Below are 21,222 nucleotides of genomic sequence, written 5' to 3' on the forward strand. Positions count from 1 at the left end.
TCATCAGCTTCCTCATACCTCTCAGAAGTGGCTAGCAATATGCCTTTATTTTCTTATATAGAAATGTAAACAATACATTAATATTCGTACAGTATCACCTTTATGTGACTAGAAAAATTCCAGGTTTTTTACCTTTTTTATTTTCAACCCTTTGTTGTGTATTTGTAGCTTTGTTTATGAGAACATTGAACTTTTCTAGTAATTAAATTTGTTAATACTGTTTACACTTAAAATGTTTTGCTTTTACACAGCTGTCCACATAGAAAAAATCAAAAAAGCTTCTGAACACATTTTTTCAGCTTTTGTTGATATGTGAAGCAGTTACAAATAAGATGTTTAAATAATTGTATAAAATTAAATATAGAGTTATCTTTATAAATTTTGTTCCTTGAATATTGCAACCCCCTTCTGAGAATACCACTGATGTACATATTTTTTAGCAATTTTTATCTCAAAATACTTACATCACTTCCCCAAACCTTTGTATCTTTTAGACATGTTTTCTGTAAGTTGGCAGAAGATGGTCTTTAACAGTTGAAAAGCTGAGATTTAAGCAAACAAAAACAAAATATAAAGAGGAGGCCAGAGTATGGGAGATGGAACAGCTTTCCCTACAAGCACAGAATTCCTGCCCACTTATATTTGAGATGCAGAAGTATTTCAATAGAAAATGGTTCACTTTCTAAAACAGATGGAAATGAGGAGAGGTTAAATTAATATTTCACCGTTCTTTCAGCTGTTTTGTTTCTTTCTTTCTTATATATTCTTTTAAAAATAATTTTAATTTTTAAAGATATAAAGCTGTATGCTTTGGAACTAAGCAAGTAAATCAAAAGAAAGTTTAAAAACAGTCTTTAAAATAGCTTTTTCATTTTGGTTTCTCTCTATTTTATGTGAGCTATACGGAAAACAGATGGAAGCATTATTAATTTTTTCCCCCAATGAGTTTTAGTGCAGCATATTTGTATGTGTTATCTGAAACATATGAATACTCAGTATTGCTGCTGTTAAATTCGTAATGAGTTGTAGGGATTGTGAAATTCCCTGACTGGCTCTCATGCAAGTAGTTCATTTGCAGTGCTTAGATGTGTTAAGATTAAGCAGGGGGAATATGGCAAGCACTATCCCTGACCCTAGATGAAAAATTCAATTTTCTAGCTTTATGAGTTTGCCCCAACTCTGGTTTTTGGTGAAAATCAGATAAATACTGTGTAACCCTGCAAAAAATTTTGCAATAAAACCTGGTCCTAACTATAAAAGATTGCATGGATTCCATGCAATTACTAGAAAATTTTCTAGTAAGTACAAAGGTGTGGAGATCCTGAGGCAAATTTTATGCATCAGATGGAAGTCTTTGCTTGTATATGACAATACTTAATGTGCACAGGCATGTTAGGTGTTGGAATACCAAGTCAACTTGTATTTGTTTAAATAGCAGTGGTGGGTACATGGAAACATTGGTCTTGGACTTCAGCCACATCTTCACAACTGGCTTGCTATAACATTCAGATATTTTCAAGTGGGACAAAGTGATGTGAAATGTCTCTGGTTATATTTTAATTTTTAATGTAATTGTAGTAAAACTTATTTTAATGCACTGTGTTGTGTCTATGCAGATATTAATACTTCAAATAAGTTAAATTAAGTATGTAATCTAGTATACTCTAATCTGAAATATTTTTCATTTTAAGAAAAATCAATTTTTTAAGTTCTGCAATTTTTATCCGAAAATGTTAAGGCCTTACAGGCAAGATCCTGCACGTCTGTATATTCTGGCAGTTTGCATCTCCACATTGGAAACTCAATCCCTACAAAAATTAAAGCACATAGTTGTGATCATATAATTGATCATAGTGGTACGACTTATATAAGTAATGTTACATACATAGTTAATAGTCCTTATATTCCTTTGAAATTTGCAAGGACAGGTGGAGTGCTGCATCTGCTTTCATACAAAACCAAGACAGTGTTCTTAACACATACAGAAATTAGGCATGGGACACAGCAATATTTACTCATACAGACACATGAAATGAAAGTGATAGAAAATGCAAGCTAAAATAGAATTGCTGCAGGTCAAAACCCTTATCTTTGAATTGGTGTTATCATTATACAGATGACATGTTTCAGAAGTATTTTCATCGTATTAAAAAAAATTGTTATCTATATTATTACTAAGTTTTTTCTTTTTTTCCATAATTTGCTTGAAAAATCATTGATTGCACAATGTGCAGGTCTATACTCAGGCTTGTCTGTTGTTTATAACAGCAGATGATTTCTTGGAGAATTGGGCCCAGAATATATTACTCCAATTCATTTATACATGAATGTTTGTGTGTTTCTTTAGAATAGATATATCTGTTCTGGTCTTGATCTATGTGGTGTTATCATTCTTTACAAAAAGAAAAAAACAAAAGAAAACAAAATTTAAAATGGACCTATCTGCTCTGATTTTATTGATTTTATTTTTTTATTATTTCATAAGATGCCGTAGCTAGATCAAATGTTGTAATACTAGGCTTTTATAAGATCTAGAATAAATTTAGCTATAAATTAGGTGTACAATAGCTGAATTAAAATTACAAGTAAAGCGTTTGTTTATGAACTGGTATACAGTAAATAGCCCTTTATAAACAATGATTACTCTGATCAATACTAGCACATGATTAAGAAGACATTCAAAGACTTTGATAAGAGTCTTTGTTAGTGATTACAACTGTATTCCCAATAATAGCTGAATTTATAATTTGTACGTGTGAAAGGTCCATTCTGTAGATAACAGTGTAAAAGCTGATGAACTGCAATTCTGTTACAGTGACATTATCAATAGGACAACTATGTTTTTGCTTTAGTAAAATACTTGAGATGAGAAATATACCTCTTATCTGCATGCTGATATCTGTATTTCTCTGCTGGGAACTAATTTAAACACTTCATGAGAGATTGACATTTTCAGTGCCTTAAACATCCTTAAAAGCTACTTTGTTCATTGCAAGCCATATTTAGTATGACCTCATAATAATGTAGCACACCTCAAGTGTCATGCCTGTCTTTACTATGCACATTGGAGCTGTGTTCATCTATACTAGACAACTGCACTTCAAGGAAAGATTTTTTTTTTTCTTGATAGGCAATTAGCAGTAATTAGGAAGATTCACTTCAGTAAGATGTCAACATGAGATTGTTTAAAAAAGTTGAATGTCAGTGGCTTTAAAAGATGGGTTTTTTTCCTGACACATAGGTATGGCATGTGAAACATGAAATGTTAATTTAACTTTTCTGCTTATTATTCATGCACAATATTATTTTGTCATTCAGATACTACACTGACAGAGTGCAAAGGGTGTTAAAATAGTGCTGCTAGAATAAAAAGAGGATTAATCTACCATTGGCCAATTAGCCAAAGGGTACTTAATGGTCTCTAAAGGCTACTGAAGTCTAACAACTAGCTAAAGCACTGCCAAAAAGTCCTCTATATTACCTTCATTTACTTGACATTTTGTGAAACAGAGTCAGCTGCCGATAACTGCGTTTGGCTGAAAAAAAAATTATAACTCAGTGATATAGTGGATTTTACTAAAATTTCAGAAGAATAAATGACAAATAACTTTTATATTTTAGGACTTTTTCTTGCTTTGGGGGGTCTTTGTTTCAACTTAGGGATAGGATATTAAGTCACCAAAGACTTCTGTTTCATATTTTGTCTTCATGTCTGGAATACTAAGTAATCAACCACTTACAGCACTTGCATGAAAAAAAACTTTCACTGAGGATTTGGAGTTATTTGCCTTTTGTCTATATGATCACATTAAGTATGAAGCACAGTTGGCTTTTTAGTCTGCTACATACCACCTTTATTAATTTTAGCTTTTTTTCCGTGACCCATCAGGCGGAGGTAGGTTTTGATTCAAGATTAGTAGGGTTGACTCAATAAATTTTGCCTTGGATATTGTAAATAGCTTTATCATTATGTTATAATAGCATTTGATAGAATGTGTAAAATCATAAATACCTAACTCTGTGCCTGCAAATATGTTTTGAACAGTTCTTTCATGGTTTATGTGTGCAACAAGTACTGCTTATCTTGTATATTTTTCATGATCAAGCTAAAGCTGTGGGAAAATAGCTTTCCATTTAAAACCTTCAGATGAGCAGTGTTAGATTTTAAAATAGAACTTGGTACAGGAGCTATGCATATAGCAAATGTATTTTATTACCTACTGTAACAAGGTTTCTCAGAGAAAAGCAAAAGGAATATGTTGGCTTCAGGTTTCTTACAGATATCTCTATGCACATTGTAATGTTTTCATCTTCCAGGATTTTAGGATGGGAAGCTTCATAGCAAACATGATTTTTACACATCTGAGGATATTTAGATTGGTTATAGCTAGATTACAAAATAAGTAGTAAAATAAGGTTATGTCATTGCTTAAAAAGGGTTTCAAGAATACCTGGTTTACATCCTATTTCATAATCTTGCCTAGAAATATATTCTATATAATATATTCTGCAAATATAAATGTATAGGATCATGTACAGCAGTGGCAGTACAATAGCAGCCACCACCAACAGAAATGTCATTTTCAGACATGCCAGTTGCAGTAGGAGGGTGACTGCTGTAAACTGAACTAGAAGCTCCTCACAGGGTTGTTGTGATGCCGAGGAGCAATAGGCCATTCCAGGAGCTTCCTACATTAATCCATTGGGCCTTTCACGTAGCTGTCTTTCTGAGCAGAGGGCTTATGCTAAAAAGCCTTGCTGAGTCACTGGAAGTTTTACATTGACTACATAGAAACTGAGATTTCATCACTTATCCCTTTGTGTACAGCAGAACAGAGTGTCAGGGGTATACCAAGAGCAAGGAGATTAAGATAGATGGATGTTAAAATACTGAATCTATAAACATCTGTTAAGCCAAAACACTCTGGAGGAGGTGCAGCAGACAAAGGCCTCTACATCACGGAGGAACAGCGGTAGCCTGCCTTTACCAACATCTGCTCTAGCTGGTGTTTAAGATTCTACCTTTCACCCTGGTGACCTCTTCCCCTGGAATAAATCCTTTTTACTCTGTCACTCAGGATTTGCATGCATGGTAGCACAGACACAAAAAACCCTCTGTGTCTGAAAAAGAAAAAAGAACGGAAGACTTGACCTAAAACTTAGCGAGTGGTGAGGGACAGCAGGGCAATGAACTTGCTTCTTAAGTAAGTTAATGCAAGGAGTATCTTTTAGGCATAAATATCTTGCTGGGGCAGGGGGGGCTGTTTTTCCCATCCTACATAGATTTGTATAGAATTTTCACATACCCTTTCAATATATTGCAAATAGAAGAATAATGCAATAGAATTATCAACCTAGTAACACCATTTATGTTGTCTCCAGAGCTGTTAAGAGACAACCTTCAGTGACTTAAGAGATAGGGGGCAATGGTGACAAGTGCCTGCCCAACGCAGCAGGTGCGTCTCCTCTGTGACTGCCCCACCTTCCCAGGTACCCTTGCATAATAGGTGTGAGGCTTTGCAAGTGGAACTGAACAGTAATGAGGATGATGGTTCATCTAGCTTGGAAGTGTTGCCGAGGTTAAGTCAGCCTACAGCCTGCGTCAAAACTGCTTCCATAAAGAAAAAAAGACAGGTCATTGTCATAGGAGACTCCCTCCTGAAGGGAACAGAATGCCCAATATGCATTGGACCCACTTCTTAGGGAAGTCTGCTGCCTCCCTGAGGCCCAGGTTAAAGATGTGAAGAGAAAACTTCCTACTCTGGTACAGCCCTCAGATTACTATCCATTATTGATTTTTCAGGTAGGCAGCAATGAAGTTGCAACAAGAAGTCCGAGGGCAGTCAAGAGAGACTTCAGGGCCTTGGGACGACTGGTTAAGGGATCAGGAGCACATGTAGTGTTCTCCTCTATCCTTCCAATTGCAGGGAATGATGAGGAAAGAAACAGAAAGAGCCAGCAGATCAATACCTGGCTCCAAGCCTGGTATCATGGGCAGAATTTTGGGATTTTTGATCATGGATTGGTCTATACAACACCAGGCCTGCTGGTGACAGATGGGGTACACCTGTCTCAAAGGGGGAGAAGGAGCTTTGCACAGGAGTTAGCAGGGCTCTTTGAAAGAGGTTTAAACCAGATTTGAAGGGGGAAAGGGATAAAACCAGGCTCGCTAGAGATAAGCCTGGGGGCAGCACACCAATGTTGAGGGACGATGTGCTAGTGAGGTCCTTCGGTCTGCAGTCTCAGTAGAGGTAGGGGATAGAGATCCATGTGGCAGCAAAGATGCAAAGGTTATTGATGTGTTAGAAACCACAGAAGCACCTGAGAATGGTCATGTAGGAATTAGGGTTTCTCCCCCAAAAAAGGTGGTGGGATCAATAGCCCAACTGAAGTGCATCTACACCAATGCACGCAGCATGAGCAACAAACAGGAGGAGCTGGAAGCCATTGTGCAGCTGGAAAACTATGATATAGCTGCCATCACGGAAACGTGGTTGGATGACTCGGACAGCTGGAGTGCTGCAATGGATGGCTATAAGCTCTTCAGAAGGGACAGGCAAGGAAGGAGAGGCGGTGGGGTAGCCCTGTACGTTAGGGAGTGTTTTGACTGTCTAGAGTTTGATGATGGTGACGATAGGGTTCAGTGTTTATGGGTAAGAATCAGGGGGAAGGCCAACAAGGCAGATACCATGGTGCGAGTCTGTTATAGACCACCCAACCAGGATGAAGAGACAGATGAAATATTCTGTAAGCACCTGGGAGGTGTCTCACAATCTCTAGCCCTTGTTTTTGTTGGGGACTTCAACTTCCCGGACGTCTGCTGGAAATACACCACGGCAGAGAGGAAGCAGTCTAGGAGGTTCCTGGAGTGTGTGGAAGATAACTTCCTGACACGGCTGGTGAGTGAGCCAACTAGGGAAGGCGCCCCACTGGACCTGCTGTTTGTGAACAGAGAAGGACTTGTGGGTAATGTGGCGGTTGGAGGCTGTCTTGGGCATAGTGATCATGAAATGATAGTTTTCGATTCTTGGAGAAGTAAGGAGGGGGATGAGCAAAACTGCTACCTTGGACTTCTGGAGGGCAGACTTTGGCCTGTTTAGGGGCCTGGTTGAGAGAGTCCCTTGGGAGGCATTCCTGAAGGGCAAAGGGGTCCAGGAAGGCTGGGCATTCTTCAAGAATGAAATCTTAAAGGCGCAGGAGCAGGCCATCCCCACGTGCCAAAAGATGAGCTGGTGGGGAAGACGACTGGCCTGGCTGAACAGAGAATTTTGGCTGGAACTCAGGAACAAAAGGAGAGTTTATGACCTTTGGAAGAATGGGCAGGCAACTCAGGAGGACTACAAGGAAGTTGTGAAGTTATACAGGGAGAAAATTAGAAGGGCCAAAGCCCAACTAGAACTTAATCTGGCTACTGCCATAAAAGACAATAAAAAACGTTTCTATAAATACATTAGCAACAAAAGGAGGGCTAAGGAGAATCTCTATCCTTTATTGGATGTGGGGGGAAACATAGTGACAAAGGATGAGGAAAAGGCTGATGTACTTAATGCCTTCTTTGTCTCAGTCTTTAATAGTAAGACCAAGTGTTCTCCAGGCACCCAGCCCCCTGAGCTGGAAGACAGGGATGGGGAACAGAATGACGCCCCCATAATCCAAGGGGAAATGGTTAGCGACCTGCTACACCACTTAGACACACACAAGTCTATGGGGCTGGATGGGATCCACCCAACGGTACTGAGTGGTGGCAGAAGTGCTCACCAAGCCACTTTCAATCGTTTATCAGCAGTCCTGGCTAACCAGGGAGGTCCCAGTTGACTGGAGGTTAGCAAATGTGACACCCACCTACAAGAAGGGCTAGAAGGAGCATCTGGGGAACTACAGACCTGTCAGCCTGACCCTTGGTGCCAGGGAAGGTTATGGAGCAGATCATCTTGAGTGCCATCACGTGGCATGTACAGGACAATCAAGTGATCAGACCCAGTCAGGATGGATTTATGAAAGGCAGGTTCTGCTTGACTAACCTGATCTCCTACTATGACAAGGCGACCCATTTAGTGGATGAGGGAAAGGCTGTGGATGTTGTCCACCTAGACTTTAGTAAAGCCTTTCACACCATTTCCCACAGCACTATTCTGGAGAAACTGGCTGCTCATGGCTTGGACGGGTGTACTCTTCACTGGGTAAAAAACTGGCTGGAAGGCCGGGCCCAGAGAGTTGTGGTGAATGGAGTTACATCCAGTTGGTGACTGGTCACAAGTGGTGCTCCCCAGGGCTCTGTGTTGGGGCCAGTTCTGTTTAATATCTTTATCAACGATCTGGATGAGGGGATCAAGTACACCCTCAGTAAGTTTGCAGATGACACCAAGTTGGGCGGGAGTGTTGATCTGCTCGAGGGTAGGAAGGCTCTGCAGAGGGATCTGGACAGGCTGGATCGATGGGCCAAAACCAATTGTATGAGATTCAACAAGGCCAAGTGCCGGGTCCTGCACTTCGGCCACAACAACCCCATGCAGCGCTACAGGCTTGGGGAAGAGTGGCTGGAAAGCTGCCTGTCAGAAAAGGACCTGGGGGTGCTGGTTGACAGCCGGCTGAACATGAGCTGGCAGTGTGCCCAGGTGGCCAAGAAGGCCAATGGCATCCTGGCCTGTATCAGAAATAGTGTGGCCAGCAGGAGTAGGGAAGCGATTGTCCCCCTGTACTTGGCACTGGTGAGGCCGCACCTCGAACACTGTGTTCAGTTTTGGGCCCCTCACTACAAGAAGGAGGTTGAGGTGCTGGAGCGTGTCCAAAGAAGAACAACGAAGCTGGTGAAGGGTCTAGAGCAGAAATCTTATGAGGAGCGGCTGAGGGAACTGGGGTTGTTTAGCCTGGAGAAGAGGAGGCTGAGGGGAGACCTCATCACTCTCTACAACTACCTGAAAGGAGGTTGTAGTGAGGTGGGTGTTGGTCTCTTCTCCCAAGTAACAGGCGATAGGAAAAGAGGAAACGGCCTCAAGTTGTGCCCAGCGAGGTTTAGATTGGATATTAGGAAAAATTTCCTCACTGAAAGGGTTGTCAAGCATTGGAAGAGGCTGCCCAGGGAAGTGGTTGAGTCCCCATCCCTGGAGGTATTTAAAAGCCGTGTAGATGTCATGCTTAGGGACATGGTTTAGTGGTGGACTTGGCAGTGTTAGGTTTACGGTTGGACTCGATGATCTTAAGGGTCTTTTCCAACTTTAATGATTCTGTGATCCTATATCTCTGATTGCAATTGCGTGTCTGTCTGCGTCTGCTTTTGCAAGTTGTGGGGTGTTTGTCTTGTACATCATATACTACTTTCACTTCACCCTCGTAGTTCTGATGCTGTTTCTGAATTTACGTACATTCATTCATATTTTAAATAATTTTTCCTACCTCCTCACTTAAGTAAATTCTATAACTAATGTAGCACTGCCCTCTTTGGCACCTCTCCCATGAAAGCCCTTTCTTTTTCAATATATTTGCTGTCATTTTTGGGAATGTGGACACTGCAATCACGGCATTTTAGACCAGATGCATTTTGGTGGCAGCAGTAGCCTGAGAAGCTCCTGAAAGTCATGAGCTATCTTGGGCAGATATGGGGGCATTTCTAATTTTAATCAGAGATATTGATCTAGCTATGATTTTTTTTTCTTTTCTTTTTATGAATAATTTATTATAGAGACACTGAATCATGAAATTCTGCATGTAGAAATATTGGCTATACTGGACAAATTAACCTAATCCTTATATCTTTCTGTACTACTACTGGTTTTGCTTATTAAAGTAGCCTTCATTTTGTCTTTTACTCAGACTGTATTAATTGTGAGAATAATATATCAGATTAAGGAATAGCCAATTAGAAAATACAGTAGCACTATTTATCTCTTGTTCAATGACAGCAGATGCAGAAGAGAATGGAAAGATTAACCCCTTTACTAAGAACAGTACTTATGTCAGATAAATTTGTAAACTGCCCATTGGCTTTAGTAAATGCACTTAAGTGTGAAATACTAGAGTTTTAACTTTAAATACAGGATGCATTTTCTTGTATCCATGATATTTTTTTAAGCTAATGCAAAATCTACAAGCATTCTCATGTCATTCATAATTGGAATAAACAGGAGCATAAGTAGTTTTTCTTTTATTTGTATATATATGTGATCTTCAGATGATTGGTATGGAAGTGTGTGTGTATATAAACACATGTATATAAAAAGTTTTTTCTAATATCATCAAACAGTATAAAATCTGTTTTGGAGTTAAATAATAAAATGCTTGGAAATAGAACACTATCTTTGACCTTCTGACCCATGTTTTTTTGTGTACCAGCATATAATCGGGCACACTTTTAGTCATTTCAAGCTTTAGTATCTTCTCCAGCTTCTTATCAGGATTCTTCACAAAGCAAGTTTTTTTTGCCCTTCGAGAGATTTCAATACCATTTTGTATAATTGTTCCTTATGTTAAACTACCTTATTTAATAAGGTAGTTTATATCTTTATAATAAGATAGTACTGTAGTTACCCTCTTAAGGAGCAGAGAGTTGTTAGGCCATTGGTGGCTTTCGGCTGACTACAGATTTGTGAAAGTTAACCACTAGCATGAAAATTATTTCTGTTCCCCTTTTCACAGAACAACATTCAATATTATTTAAATTAAAACAAATATTTTATTTAGAAGATTATAAGGAGCACTGTGACATATATTGTTACAAAGATTGAATAAGTCCTGTCAGTTGTCAATCAAGTGCAACAAGACTGAGAGTTTGTTTGCATGTTATTTATTTGAACTAAATCCCTAACAAGCCTCGTCTGCTAATTGGACTTAGCATTTATGTTGCTAAATGAGAAGTGTTTTGGCTGCAGTATAAGGTGGTAAGACCTACCCAGTGGAATAAACAACTAACATCTGTTATCCTGTCCTGCTCCAGCTTGGCTTTTACCACTTAAGTACCTCAGCCCTAGAGTCAAGGTTATGGAATATGTGGTTCTCTGGCTATGGTGCATATATGTGAAAGGGAAGAAATAACACAACGTGAGTAAAGACCAGCCAACCAGAAGATATTTAGTACAGCTGGTCCACTTTGCTTTAACCTCTACAAGCCCTACAAATATCAAAACAAAAGCCAAAAGAAGGGTATATGTTTTATAGCAGTTGTCAACACAGCAATTCAAGTGAGCTTACCGTGATCACCATTAAAACAGATTTGACATTTAACTACCTTTAATACGCATTGGTGTCTGAGACGCCTTGGTATTTCTTCAAGCTCTGTGTAGAAATAATTGCTGAATGCCAGAGAGGCTCTAGGTAAACAGGTTTCAACAGTAACTACTGTTACAGTTTTGTATGATAGTTTTTGCCTGTCATGGTAAAAATAGCAATGTGTACAGTCAAAATTGAATTAGCTTGCCTTTTAAAAAATTGTTTGTTTTTTATGTTAGTTGACTTCTCTTTCCTGCCAGATTTGATCTTTGCATGGACTAGAGAATTCAACCACTATGCAATATAATTACAGATAATACATACTGTTTCATTCCTCTTGAATTCTGAACCAGAGAAGCATGTCATATGATCAAGCAGAAATATTTTTAGGATGCAATTGTGATTGTTTCTTCTGTTTGTAAAACAGGTGTTGACCTCCAACCTGGCCAAGTGGCAACAGGAGAAAGAAGATTTACAAGGAAAATTGAAGTTGAGAGAACATCTGTCTCGAACTGCTGGCAAGAGTGAAGCCACACCAGCTCCTTCAAAGAACATTGATTCAGAGATGAAACAGCTGCAGTGGAAACTAAAGGTGACAGAACAGATTATCTAGTGCTGAGGATAATTCATATGAACAGTATTTCATAACTGGGTCAAGCAGATATATGTATACTCACATATGCATATCATTTATGTATCTTAGCCAATGATTAGCAACTTAGGTGCTAATAGACAACCTTCGATGTTAAGTAGAAATGTAGTCATTAAGCAGGAGAATTAAAAGTTACAATTAAAACAATTTTTGCAGATCAAATAGGCCAGACAGGGAGGCTTGCTGAGTTTTCACACAATGATTAAATGCGTCTTGTTGGAAAGTGCTGTGGAATTACTTAAATGAGAACTGTGTTGATTCCTTGCTTCCTTTAAGAGGAGGTAAGCAATAGCTGTCTGTGAAAGGGGAGCATGGAATTTGGGCTGATGGGGCAGCTCATGTAATGTAACAGTGTTATGTTACCCATACGTCACTACTATTCTTGTCTTCAAAGAGACATCATTCTTTTTGTATTTGTATTTTTGTAGATTAGTTGATAGGAAAATACTAACTTGTTGATGATTTCATTTTTCAGTCTCCACTGATTCTGTTATATGTGGATGATGTAGATGCTGGACTGTGTTGATCTGAGAGCTTTCTCAGCAGGTGGCCTGGCTCGAACATATTAATTCTTCTTCTCTTCTAACTGGAGGAAATATATGTGCAACAGAATGTCTTAAAGTTGGTTTTTTCCATCATTTTGTGTTTAATATTTGAGGAAAGAGAAAAGGTCAAAATGGTACAGCTTCTTGCTGCTAGAAGAAATGGCACACTAGCAAGCTGGCTGCCAAAGGATCAACTTTGAAGAAGAAAAGGACATATTACTTGAGTGATATAGCTGGCTCTGGCTCTGAGTACTGGATTAGCTGTGCTAGCACACAAGATGTGGGTAGTGCTCAGACCTCTTAGCTGTTGATGGTAATCATAGTATTACAGATCTTGGCTATAGCACACTGGATGTCTAACATCTAAATTCAGGGATTAGTAAAGGTAGGTCACATTGATAAAGAGATGAGGGCAGCAGGGAGTAGCCGTGAAAAGCCACATAATTTGATCTACTTTAATTATGAGAAAGAGAGCTTGAAACCATACATGCTGACTTCTTGAGTGTTGATTTTAGATTTGGGTTTGACTAATCTGCTTCTGCTGCTGGCGAGTGGTAATTTCTGCTAATTAGGGTTGTTCCTTTTAGATGAGTGTCCTCATTATCCAGAAACCCAGTAGTCAATTGCTCTATGAAAGTAAGAAAAATAAAAAATGAGGATTTTTTTTTTTGTAAAATTCTCTAAGAGTAACACTCATGCTAGAAGCCTACTTTATTTGTCTGCCAGATGTGAACTGCAAAATATATTGCTGAAAAAATCAAAGTTTTTTTTGTTTCTGCAGCAGAGGAAACATTTAGCAAGCATATATAAATCTGATGTCAAAAATACTAACATGACTTTTAATTCCTTCTTAAATATGTATTACATTTTTAATGTAAAAAACCATGTATGCAAAACTACATTTAGAATAAACATGGCCTGTGACCCCAAATCCAGATTAGTAGAGTAAATTCACTGGTTGCTGAATTGGATGAGAGTTTTGACTATAAAGGCCTCAAAAGCTACTTAAATCAAGTTACTGAAATTCTTAGCCTTATTTTGACCTAATAATTTTCAAAAATTTAAGTCTTGCAAGTCATTTTTAGCAGAAGAAATTGGCAAAAGTTGTCAACTATTGTTCCAGGCTATCTAGCATTCTTAAAAAGGAGATACAAAGTTATTCTCCTAAATGTCTGAGTGTGGAAGCAGCAAAAGCTTTCCTTATAGCTCAAAATCTCAAAGTACCCAGTTTTGTTAGTTCATTTTTTTTCTCAGAGCTGTTTTTGCAGTGTTTGTTTATGTTGTATATAATGACTCCTTGTATCTTTGCCAATAGGAAGAAATGTGTTAGGTGTGGGTAGTGAGTTTGGAAGCAAAATACCATAAGCATATGTCTTTGCCTCTGAGCATGTGCAGAGGCCCACCTAAGTATGCAAGTTCATATCTGGTGTGTAAACCATGTAACTGGGTGCTGTGCTTCACGCTAATGAAGCTCAAGCTCAGCAAACAGGTCTCAGGAAACTCAGGAATATTCTGCTAGCATACATCATTTTAACAATTTTCTGGTTATACCTCACATTATAATAACAGTAAATAGACTAGACAAGTTATTAAGAACAATATTTTACATCTAACTATGCACACAAGAATATATACTCCCCTTGAGGTGCACAGAGTTATGTACAATACTCCTATTAATGTTAATGGGCGTTACAAGTCTGCACTGAGCAGAGAAATTCTCCTGAAGTATCTTTGTTTACAGCATGTCTGATCTGTTCGCTTATTATTTATACATAATGAGTAAAAAGCTTTAGTACAGTGGCTGAACCTGAATGCATATATGCACACATATATGTTGTGCATACACTTAACGCATATGTGTCTTTTGGCAACACCTTTTGGATTTCTGAAATCTCTATATGCGGTATGTTTGAGCTGCCATTTTCAGCAATGACATTCAATGCATATGCTCAGATTGCTAAGATGGCTACTTAGTTAAATTTTGTATTTTTATTTCTTTAGAGTTGTTTAAATACAGTTGTTCTGTATTTAAATCTTGGGTAGATTATCTGTGTGTTTTCATGGACGAATTGAGGCTTTTTTTTACTTCCTACTACATAGGATGAGGAAAGGCCAACAACTGTATAACTCTCTTTCACTGGAGTTACACGTGCCTGAAAGTTAGGTTCGTACCTTTTTGTTACTGAAATGTAGGATTTGTGTTACTGTGCCCAAATGGAAATGTCTTTGTCTTGTGCTTTGAGTTTCAAGGGACACAAAAACAACCACTCTTGTAGATCGTCTTGTACGCTCTGTAGATGTAGGCCCCTTGTGCTGTAGAACTATACCATTCAAAGATGTAGTTCAAATGAAGATCCGATTTTATTTCTCTTCTTTTCTGTTACCTTTTCAGCTGACCATGCTATGCAAGAGAAAATGTGGCCCTGGTAGGTGCACTGGGCTTGCAGGTGTCCTGGGGAACATCTATTAATCATACATTATTAAAGCAATGGAAAAGTACTGATTTTGATCATATTTTCCAAGGAATGTACTTTTGCTTAAGTGTAGCTAGAAAGTAAGAATACTCTTTTTGTCCCAATTAATGTTGAAGAACATTCATAAAATATGTGGAAGTTTACACAGCCCATTATTTCAAACAAATTTACTGTTGACTGTGATAATATTCAGTCTGCTTTATTTATATTTTAATATTTTTCAATATAGAATTCGAATAATGAAATCACTAAGCAATCAACCACCATTAAGTCACTAAAAAACGAAGTCCAGGAAAGAGAAGAACGGATTCGGGAACTACAAGCGAAGTAAGTTCACTCTTCTATCCATTGTGTTTGGTGCCACCCAGTGGCAGCTGTATAATTGTTACAACATTAACCGTTCTTAAATAGATTTTTAAGAGAATGTTTTATTCTTTTTTTTTCTGCAATCTTGCGTACAGGTTTTTTTTAGAAACTGGAGCAGTACATGCTAAAATTGCATTTTGTTTAAACTGATGAGTGATTACCTAGGTACAGTATCTGAATTGCAATAAGAATACCCAGACCCTAGAGTAGACTATTTTATCCTTGATGTAAATCTAAATGAATTCCTCAGCACTGTTAAACACAGCCTTTCAAATACAGTAATTCTTTGCCTAGGGGCTAAGAGACATGTCAAGGTTCAGATGCTTAAACAAGATTAAATAATCCAGTCTTATATTCATGAAAAGTTCAAAAGGACAGTTGTATTTGTTCCTATTTGAATTGATTAAGGTTTACTACTCATTTTGAAATTCACATGTATTGTTGTGAAGTATTCAACTGAAATTTTTGTTCTACCTACTTTAACTGATGTAATAGTGTTCTTCAATTATATTACTATATAAACATAACCTATTAGTATATCAGTGAATTACTTGCCTGTCCCAGAGTTTAAGTCCTCTAACCATTCTATTTTTTTTATTTGTAGAAAGAATGCAGTTTACTAATCTGAAATTAGTTCATTTCAAAAATAGAGAACTCTTAAAATTGTTAAATTGTGTACATTGCATATTTTCTGTTTCAAAATGAAACTGAATTTTTCCACCATAAGCCTTAAACTTAAATTTAAAATAGAGTTACTGGTTAACATGATTCCTTTATAAAATAGATACTGCTTTTTCATAAACTGTTAAGATATAATCAACAAAATAACATTAATAGTGTAAATGTGAAGTAGATGCAAGAAATTTTAAGATGCACTATTTTCCTGGGGTTTTTTTAATATGGTGTTGACATGGTATCAACAATGTTTTATTCCTGAACATATTACCATCATTCATTTTGCCTTCATTAAAAAAAAAAAAAAAATCCAGAAGTCTGAACATATTCAGGTATTGTTTATGTTTATATTTAAAATATTAAAATAAGGGTGGAGGCATTGTATAAGGCATAATTTTCTCATTGAGCAGAGATTACATTGTAGTACATGGGAGTTTCTTTTTTGGGGAAGTTTCTGAAAAATGCTGATGTTATTTCTAGGTTTTGCAATTTTTAAGAATTACTATCTCATCTGACATATTATAGGGACAGAGATTTTTCATGTATTTCTGTGTATTACTCAGTTGGATGGAAGGAGACTTCCCCCTTTTACTTTCTTTTAAAAATAATTTTGTACAAAATAGTGTTTGAATGATACCTGCTTCAGACATCAAAAAAATTTAATTAATTAAATTTTGTGTTTTCAACAGGTTTTTTGCCTTTTTTTGATAATAGCTTAAGAAGAATTACTACGATTGCAGATCAGACAAGTTAGAGCATAAACCACAGCAAAAAGCAAATCACAAATAAATTGCATATTTAGAAATAGGTCTGTTTAATAAGAGACTTGAAACTGGTTTTAATTGTTGCGAATAGGGTAAATTGCAAGAATTGCAAATAGGGTAAATTGCAAGAATTGCATCAGCTTTTATTTAAAAAAGTATTCTAAAGCTACAGGAGTGATACTTTGTCTACTGCATTTATACTTTTTAGTTGTTTAAAATAGTTGCATATTAACAATATATTCTAACAGTGACATGCAGTGTGACTTCTTCCCTTCTAGGATTTCTCGATTGGAGAGGGACCTTAATATGAAAAGACATTTGATAGAAGACTTAAGGTCTCGTCTAAAAGCAAATCAAGAAAATGAGAAAACCTCTAATGAAACATTAGAAAGTCTTGAGAGAAAGGTACTTCTTTCTTGCTATTGATAGTTTTAGGAAAAGCAAAAGCTGGTGGATTTACAGAAGTTATTTCAACATGCTATACATACTAAATCAATATATTGCTTTAAGCAAACAGCATACAGTTAATTTAAGGGTGTAATTCCCTCCACTATCACTATGGTGATAGCTTGGATGGATTCAGCATAATTTAATGTATGTTCATAAAAGGTGTAATTAAATATTAAAGTATTCAGAACACTGAGTTGCAAGGATATGCTGTAAGTAGTGAGATTTAGTTTTATGCACTGTAAGTTCATCAAATACAGTAGACCTGAAACAAGGGTGATTTTACATGACATATGCTAATGAAGTCCATGCACCTCTCCTGGCTGTAGTAGTTAAATGCTTTAATATGTTAATCTGTTGTCTACTGCAATATTATGAATGATTCACAGTTCTTAACTTAATGAAATTCTGTCTGTGTAGGTAGAGCTTAATTTCTATAGCAAATCATGTTCTCCTGCAAAATTCTAGGATGATTTCACCAAAGCTAGAAGAACTTGTATATGTTTTGGCATATTTCTATATTATCCAACCAATGTGTTGTGCTTTGGCCTCTAATTCCAGAAAAAGATTATAATATTTGGTTGTCTGTGAGGTTATGCAGCATATGACCCCAAAATAGAAATAAACATTTTATCAATTTGCTTTTGTTTTCCTAGAATGCGGGTGCTTGCTGAATACCACAGGCACTATCTCTGCTTACAGTCATATAGCACTTTCAGCTCTAGAGAGAGCTACTCTCTTACCCTCCATGCCAAAGATAAGGTGTTATTAAGAAATCCGCAGCCAGAGAGTGAGAGCATGAGTAGGCAAGGGAGCTAAAGTATGACATGAGAGAAATACCTGGTTTTGGTTTTAGACAAAAGATTTAGAGTAGAACAATGTACTTTAATGCTGTTCTTTGAGTATTTTAAACGCTGCATTTCTCAGATTCCAGAGAATTGAATTCCATACATTAATTTGATTATTCCATGTGGAAAATCAAATTGGTAAATTTTACATTATCTTCAGCAGAAGAGCAAAGAAATTCCCTGTTATTCGACATTGTCAGGAAAACTTTGTGATTAATACTGTCAGGAGAGCTAAATGATTTTCTAGGAGCATTGGTCTATTTCATTTTACCCAAAATCACTGTTTGCATTGTATGGCAAAGTGATAATTATTATCTAAGAGGCTTTACAGACTATTAACTTGTAGACAGTTATCATTTTCTCAGCTGAGTTTTAATTAATGTTTTTACCTCTGATAGAAGAAATGAGTGGAAGTTGTATTTTGCTCCCTTTTGCATACACTGTAACAGTAACATATATAAACAAACAGCTCTGCAAATGAAGAGCTTTTCTTTACACTTAATACAAGTCAAGACTATGTAACAAGATTGTGTGCAAACTGATCTCTACTGGATCAGCAGTAGAGATTTATTAAAGACTAATTTCAGGAAAAGGTACTTTAATCAAATTATATAATACAGGTATGTTTATGCAATATAGGTAAGCTTAGTTTTGATTTGATTTCCATTTTTCAGTTTTATATCGTAATAGTCGATTGCTCTTGGCCTTTCATTATTTCAGGTAAAGGCACTGGCTGGAGACTGTTCGAACAAAAAAACTTCCATCGACTCGCTGAAACAAAGACTTAATGTAGCTACAAAAGAGAAGTCTCAGTATGAGCAGATGTATCACAAGGCTAAAGATGAGTTGGAGAAAAAGGTATATTAGAGTTGTGATGGCTCCACTGTGGAACCTTTTCATACCTCACTTTCAAATGAAAAGTTGCAAGTTCATCAGCTTAGACTTTTTAAATACAGAAAGGGAAAAAAAAGCAGAATAATAGTAATGTGTTTCTCTGATTTAATTCAGTCACGTCACTGAAATTTAGATGCTGAAACATGGACATAATGACTGAAAATGAAATTACTTTTTCCCATGAAATTACATTTTATGTGTTGCATGTTGAATGTTCTGTGATGTTAACCATTGTGTGGGAGGTTGGTTTGTTCATTCGTTTGTTTGTGGTCTGCCATACCTGTCTATCAGCTTTTATTATATCACTGCTGTTTCTCTGCGGATGTATTTCAGGATCTCAAGCTTACCAATCTAGAGAGCAAAATGATGGAGACTGAATGTGCCATGACTGAACTTGAGACTACTGCATCTCAACAACTACATGGCTTGGCTAAACAGAGTGGGCAGGCTTTGGAAACTGTACAGAAGAAGCTGCTGCTCACCAATGACAAAGTCGAAGAGTTCATGACATTTGTGAAGGTTTGAGTTTTGATTTTCTTTTGAGTGTTCACCTAAATAAAGGTATTATTGAGTGAAAGCAAAACGTAAAAGATTAAATGAGACTAATCTTTTGGTGCATTCCCTGTTCTGGAACAATCTTGAAGTTCCTTCACTGGCCTGGTGTCAGCTCTGAACTGGTCTAAACAGGAAGAAAGTGTCAATGGCTCTAGGTCTCTTTCCTAGACTTCCATAGACTTCCATAATTTTTATTGGTCATCTTTTTGTATATGGCTGCCAGTGTACTTATTCACGACAAAAAGTGCTTAGTTGTATAGCAAATTACTCTGCAGAAAAAATTTTCCCAACACATTTAAGAAAATAATTCATATCTGTTGATTAATGTGAATTACCTCATTTTCCACATGCATTGCTTTTTATTACAGAAATTTTAAATAAGGAAGCCTCTATATTGCAAAATTGAAAGCAGTTTTAAAAGCAGTACGTAGAATATTCTTTTCTTATTTTGGTTAAATACTTAATAATCTGCTACAGTGATCATGCAATAATACTGTGTCTGTGGTGTTATACAGATCGCTTCATCATACTACTTCAGAGTGAAGTTCTGCAGAATGGACTAATCTGTGTTTTGTAACTTAATATTTGAAATATAAATATTATTTATTTTTCTGAAATACCCTCTACGTAACTAAGAATTATAATGCCTATTCAGTATATATCTATTGAATTTAGCATATATCTACCATATACCTACTTTCAGACAAGGTTATATCTTACTAACCCATGAAACAGATGGACTTCTCTACTGTTCTTGGATTTCTGTAGAGGTGAGCTGCTTTCAGATATGTTTGAGCAAGTCTGATAGCATCCGAAGTAAAGAGCAGTGGTATTTTGATGCACTGTAAAAAGAAGGCATATATAGTTATCTCTTCGTGAATAACTTTCCACTGTGGATTAAAATTTAGTAACTTAAGTACTTGTTCATTTTAGCTTCTTTCTGTCATCATCAGATAACAAGTCATTCTACAATGATCCCATGTTCAGTTCAGTTGCAAAATTCACATCAACTTTATTATGAAAAAAGACTGAACAATGTTGAATGGACTTTAAAATCCTAAATTCAAAGAAATTATAAGCTAAAATATCTAAGGTGAAAATGAGGATTGACTTTCATGAAAAAGTGTGGCTGTTATTTACAAAAATGAGTTATTTTCCTTTTTAAGTTTGTGATTAAAATAAAGGCTGTCTTCTCTTTGCCTTGTTTCATAACTCTTGGGAAAGTGGTATAAAACTGATCACTGTGCCCTGTGATTCAGAAGTATCTTGCCTATTCTTGAACAAACTGTTATTTTCATGGGGGGAAATGTGCTTTCTTCTAATACAGAATGCTTCCTCTAAGAGGAAGAAATGAGTGTTCTTTCCACAGCTGCATGCTTGTTTTTGGCTAAGTATGGGAAAGTCTGAATTAATCTAATGTGTTATCTTTTTTTTTAAATTAAATACTCCTATGTTATGAATGATAGGGAGATGCAATTCAGTCTCCATTCAGCCTGCTATGAATTTTGGAGTGACTTAATTGAATAAACTGCAGTAGCAATTATAGACAAATGAGATAAACAAGTGTTTGTACTAATAATACTTTGCATACTTCCATAATGAAAAGTTTGTCGAAAATTAGAAAATGAGAAAGTAAAAGATATTCTTTTCTCAAAAGTAGCTGTAGTGAGGAAAATCACCTATTAGCAACTATTATGATACTTTGAATCACAGTTGAATAAGATGACTGCTTCTCTGTTAGTTACCATGAATATTCATTAGCATTTACATGGTTGTACTGTATGTGAAAAGAATGTTAAT

At 36.7% G+C, this 21,222-nt stretch overlaps 1 protein-coding gene across 2 annotated transcripts in view; it reads left to right on the forward strand.

Moving 5' to 3' along the window:
- Positions 1-21,222, forward strand: part of CNTLN (centlein) — a 215,096-nt gene that overhangs the window by 168,400 nt on the left and 25,474 nt on the right. For both annotated transcript variants that reach the window (XM_076362507.1, XM_076362509.1), the window contains 5 exons: positions 11,630-11,794; positions 15,103-15,200; positions 16,957-17,083; positions 18,694-18,831; positions 19,201-19,386. In XM_076362507.1, coding sequence (XP_076218622.1) covers positions 11,630-11,794; positions 15,103-15,200; positions 16,957-17,083; positions 18,694-18,831; positions 19,201-19,386 — 714 coding nt within the window. The remainder of the gene's footprint in view (positions 1-11,629; positions 11,795-15,102; positions 15,201-16,956; positions 17,084-18,693; positions 18,832-19,200; positions 19,387-21,222) is intronic.

This window comes from Aptenodytes patagonicus, chromosome Z (assembly GCF_965638725.1).
Source record: "Aptenodytes patagonicus chromosome Z, bAptPat1.pri.cur, whole genome shotgun sequence".
In the NCBI taxonomy this organism is placed as follows: domain Eukaryota; kingdom Metazoa; phylum Chordata; class Aves; order Sphenisciformes; family Spheniscidae; genus Aptenodytes; species Aptenodytes patagonicus.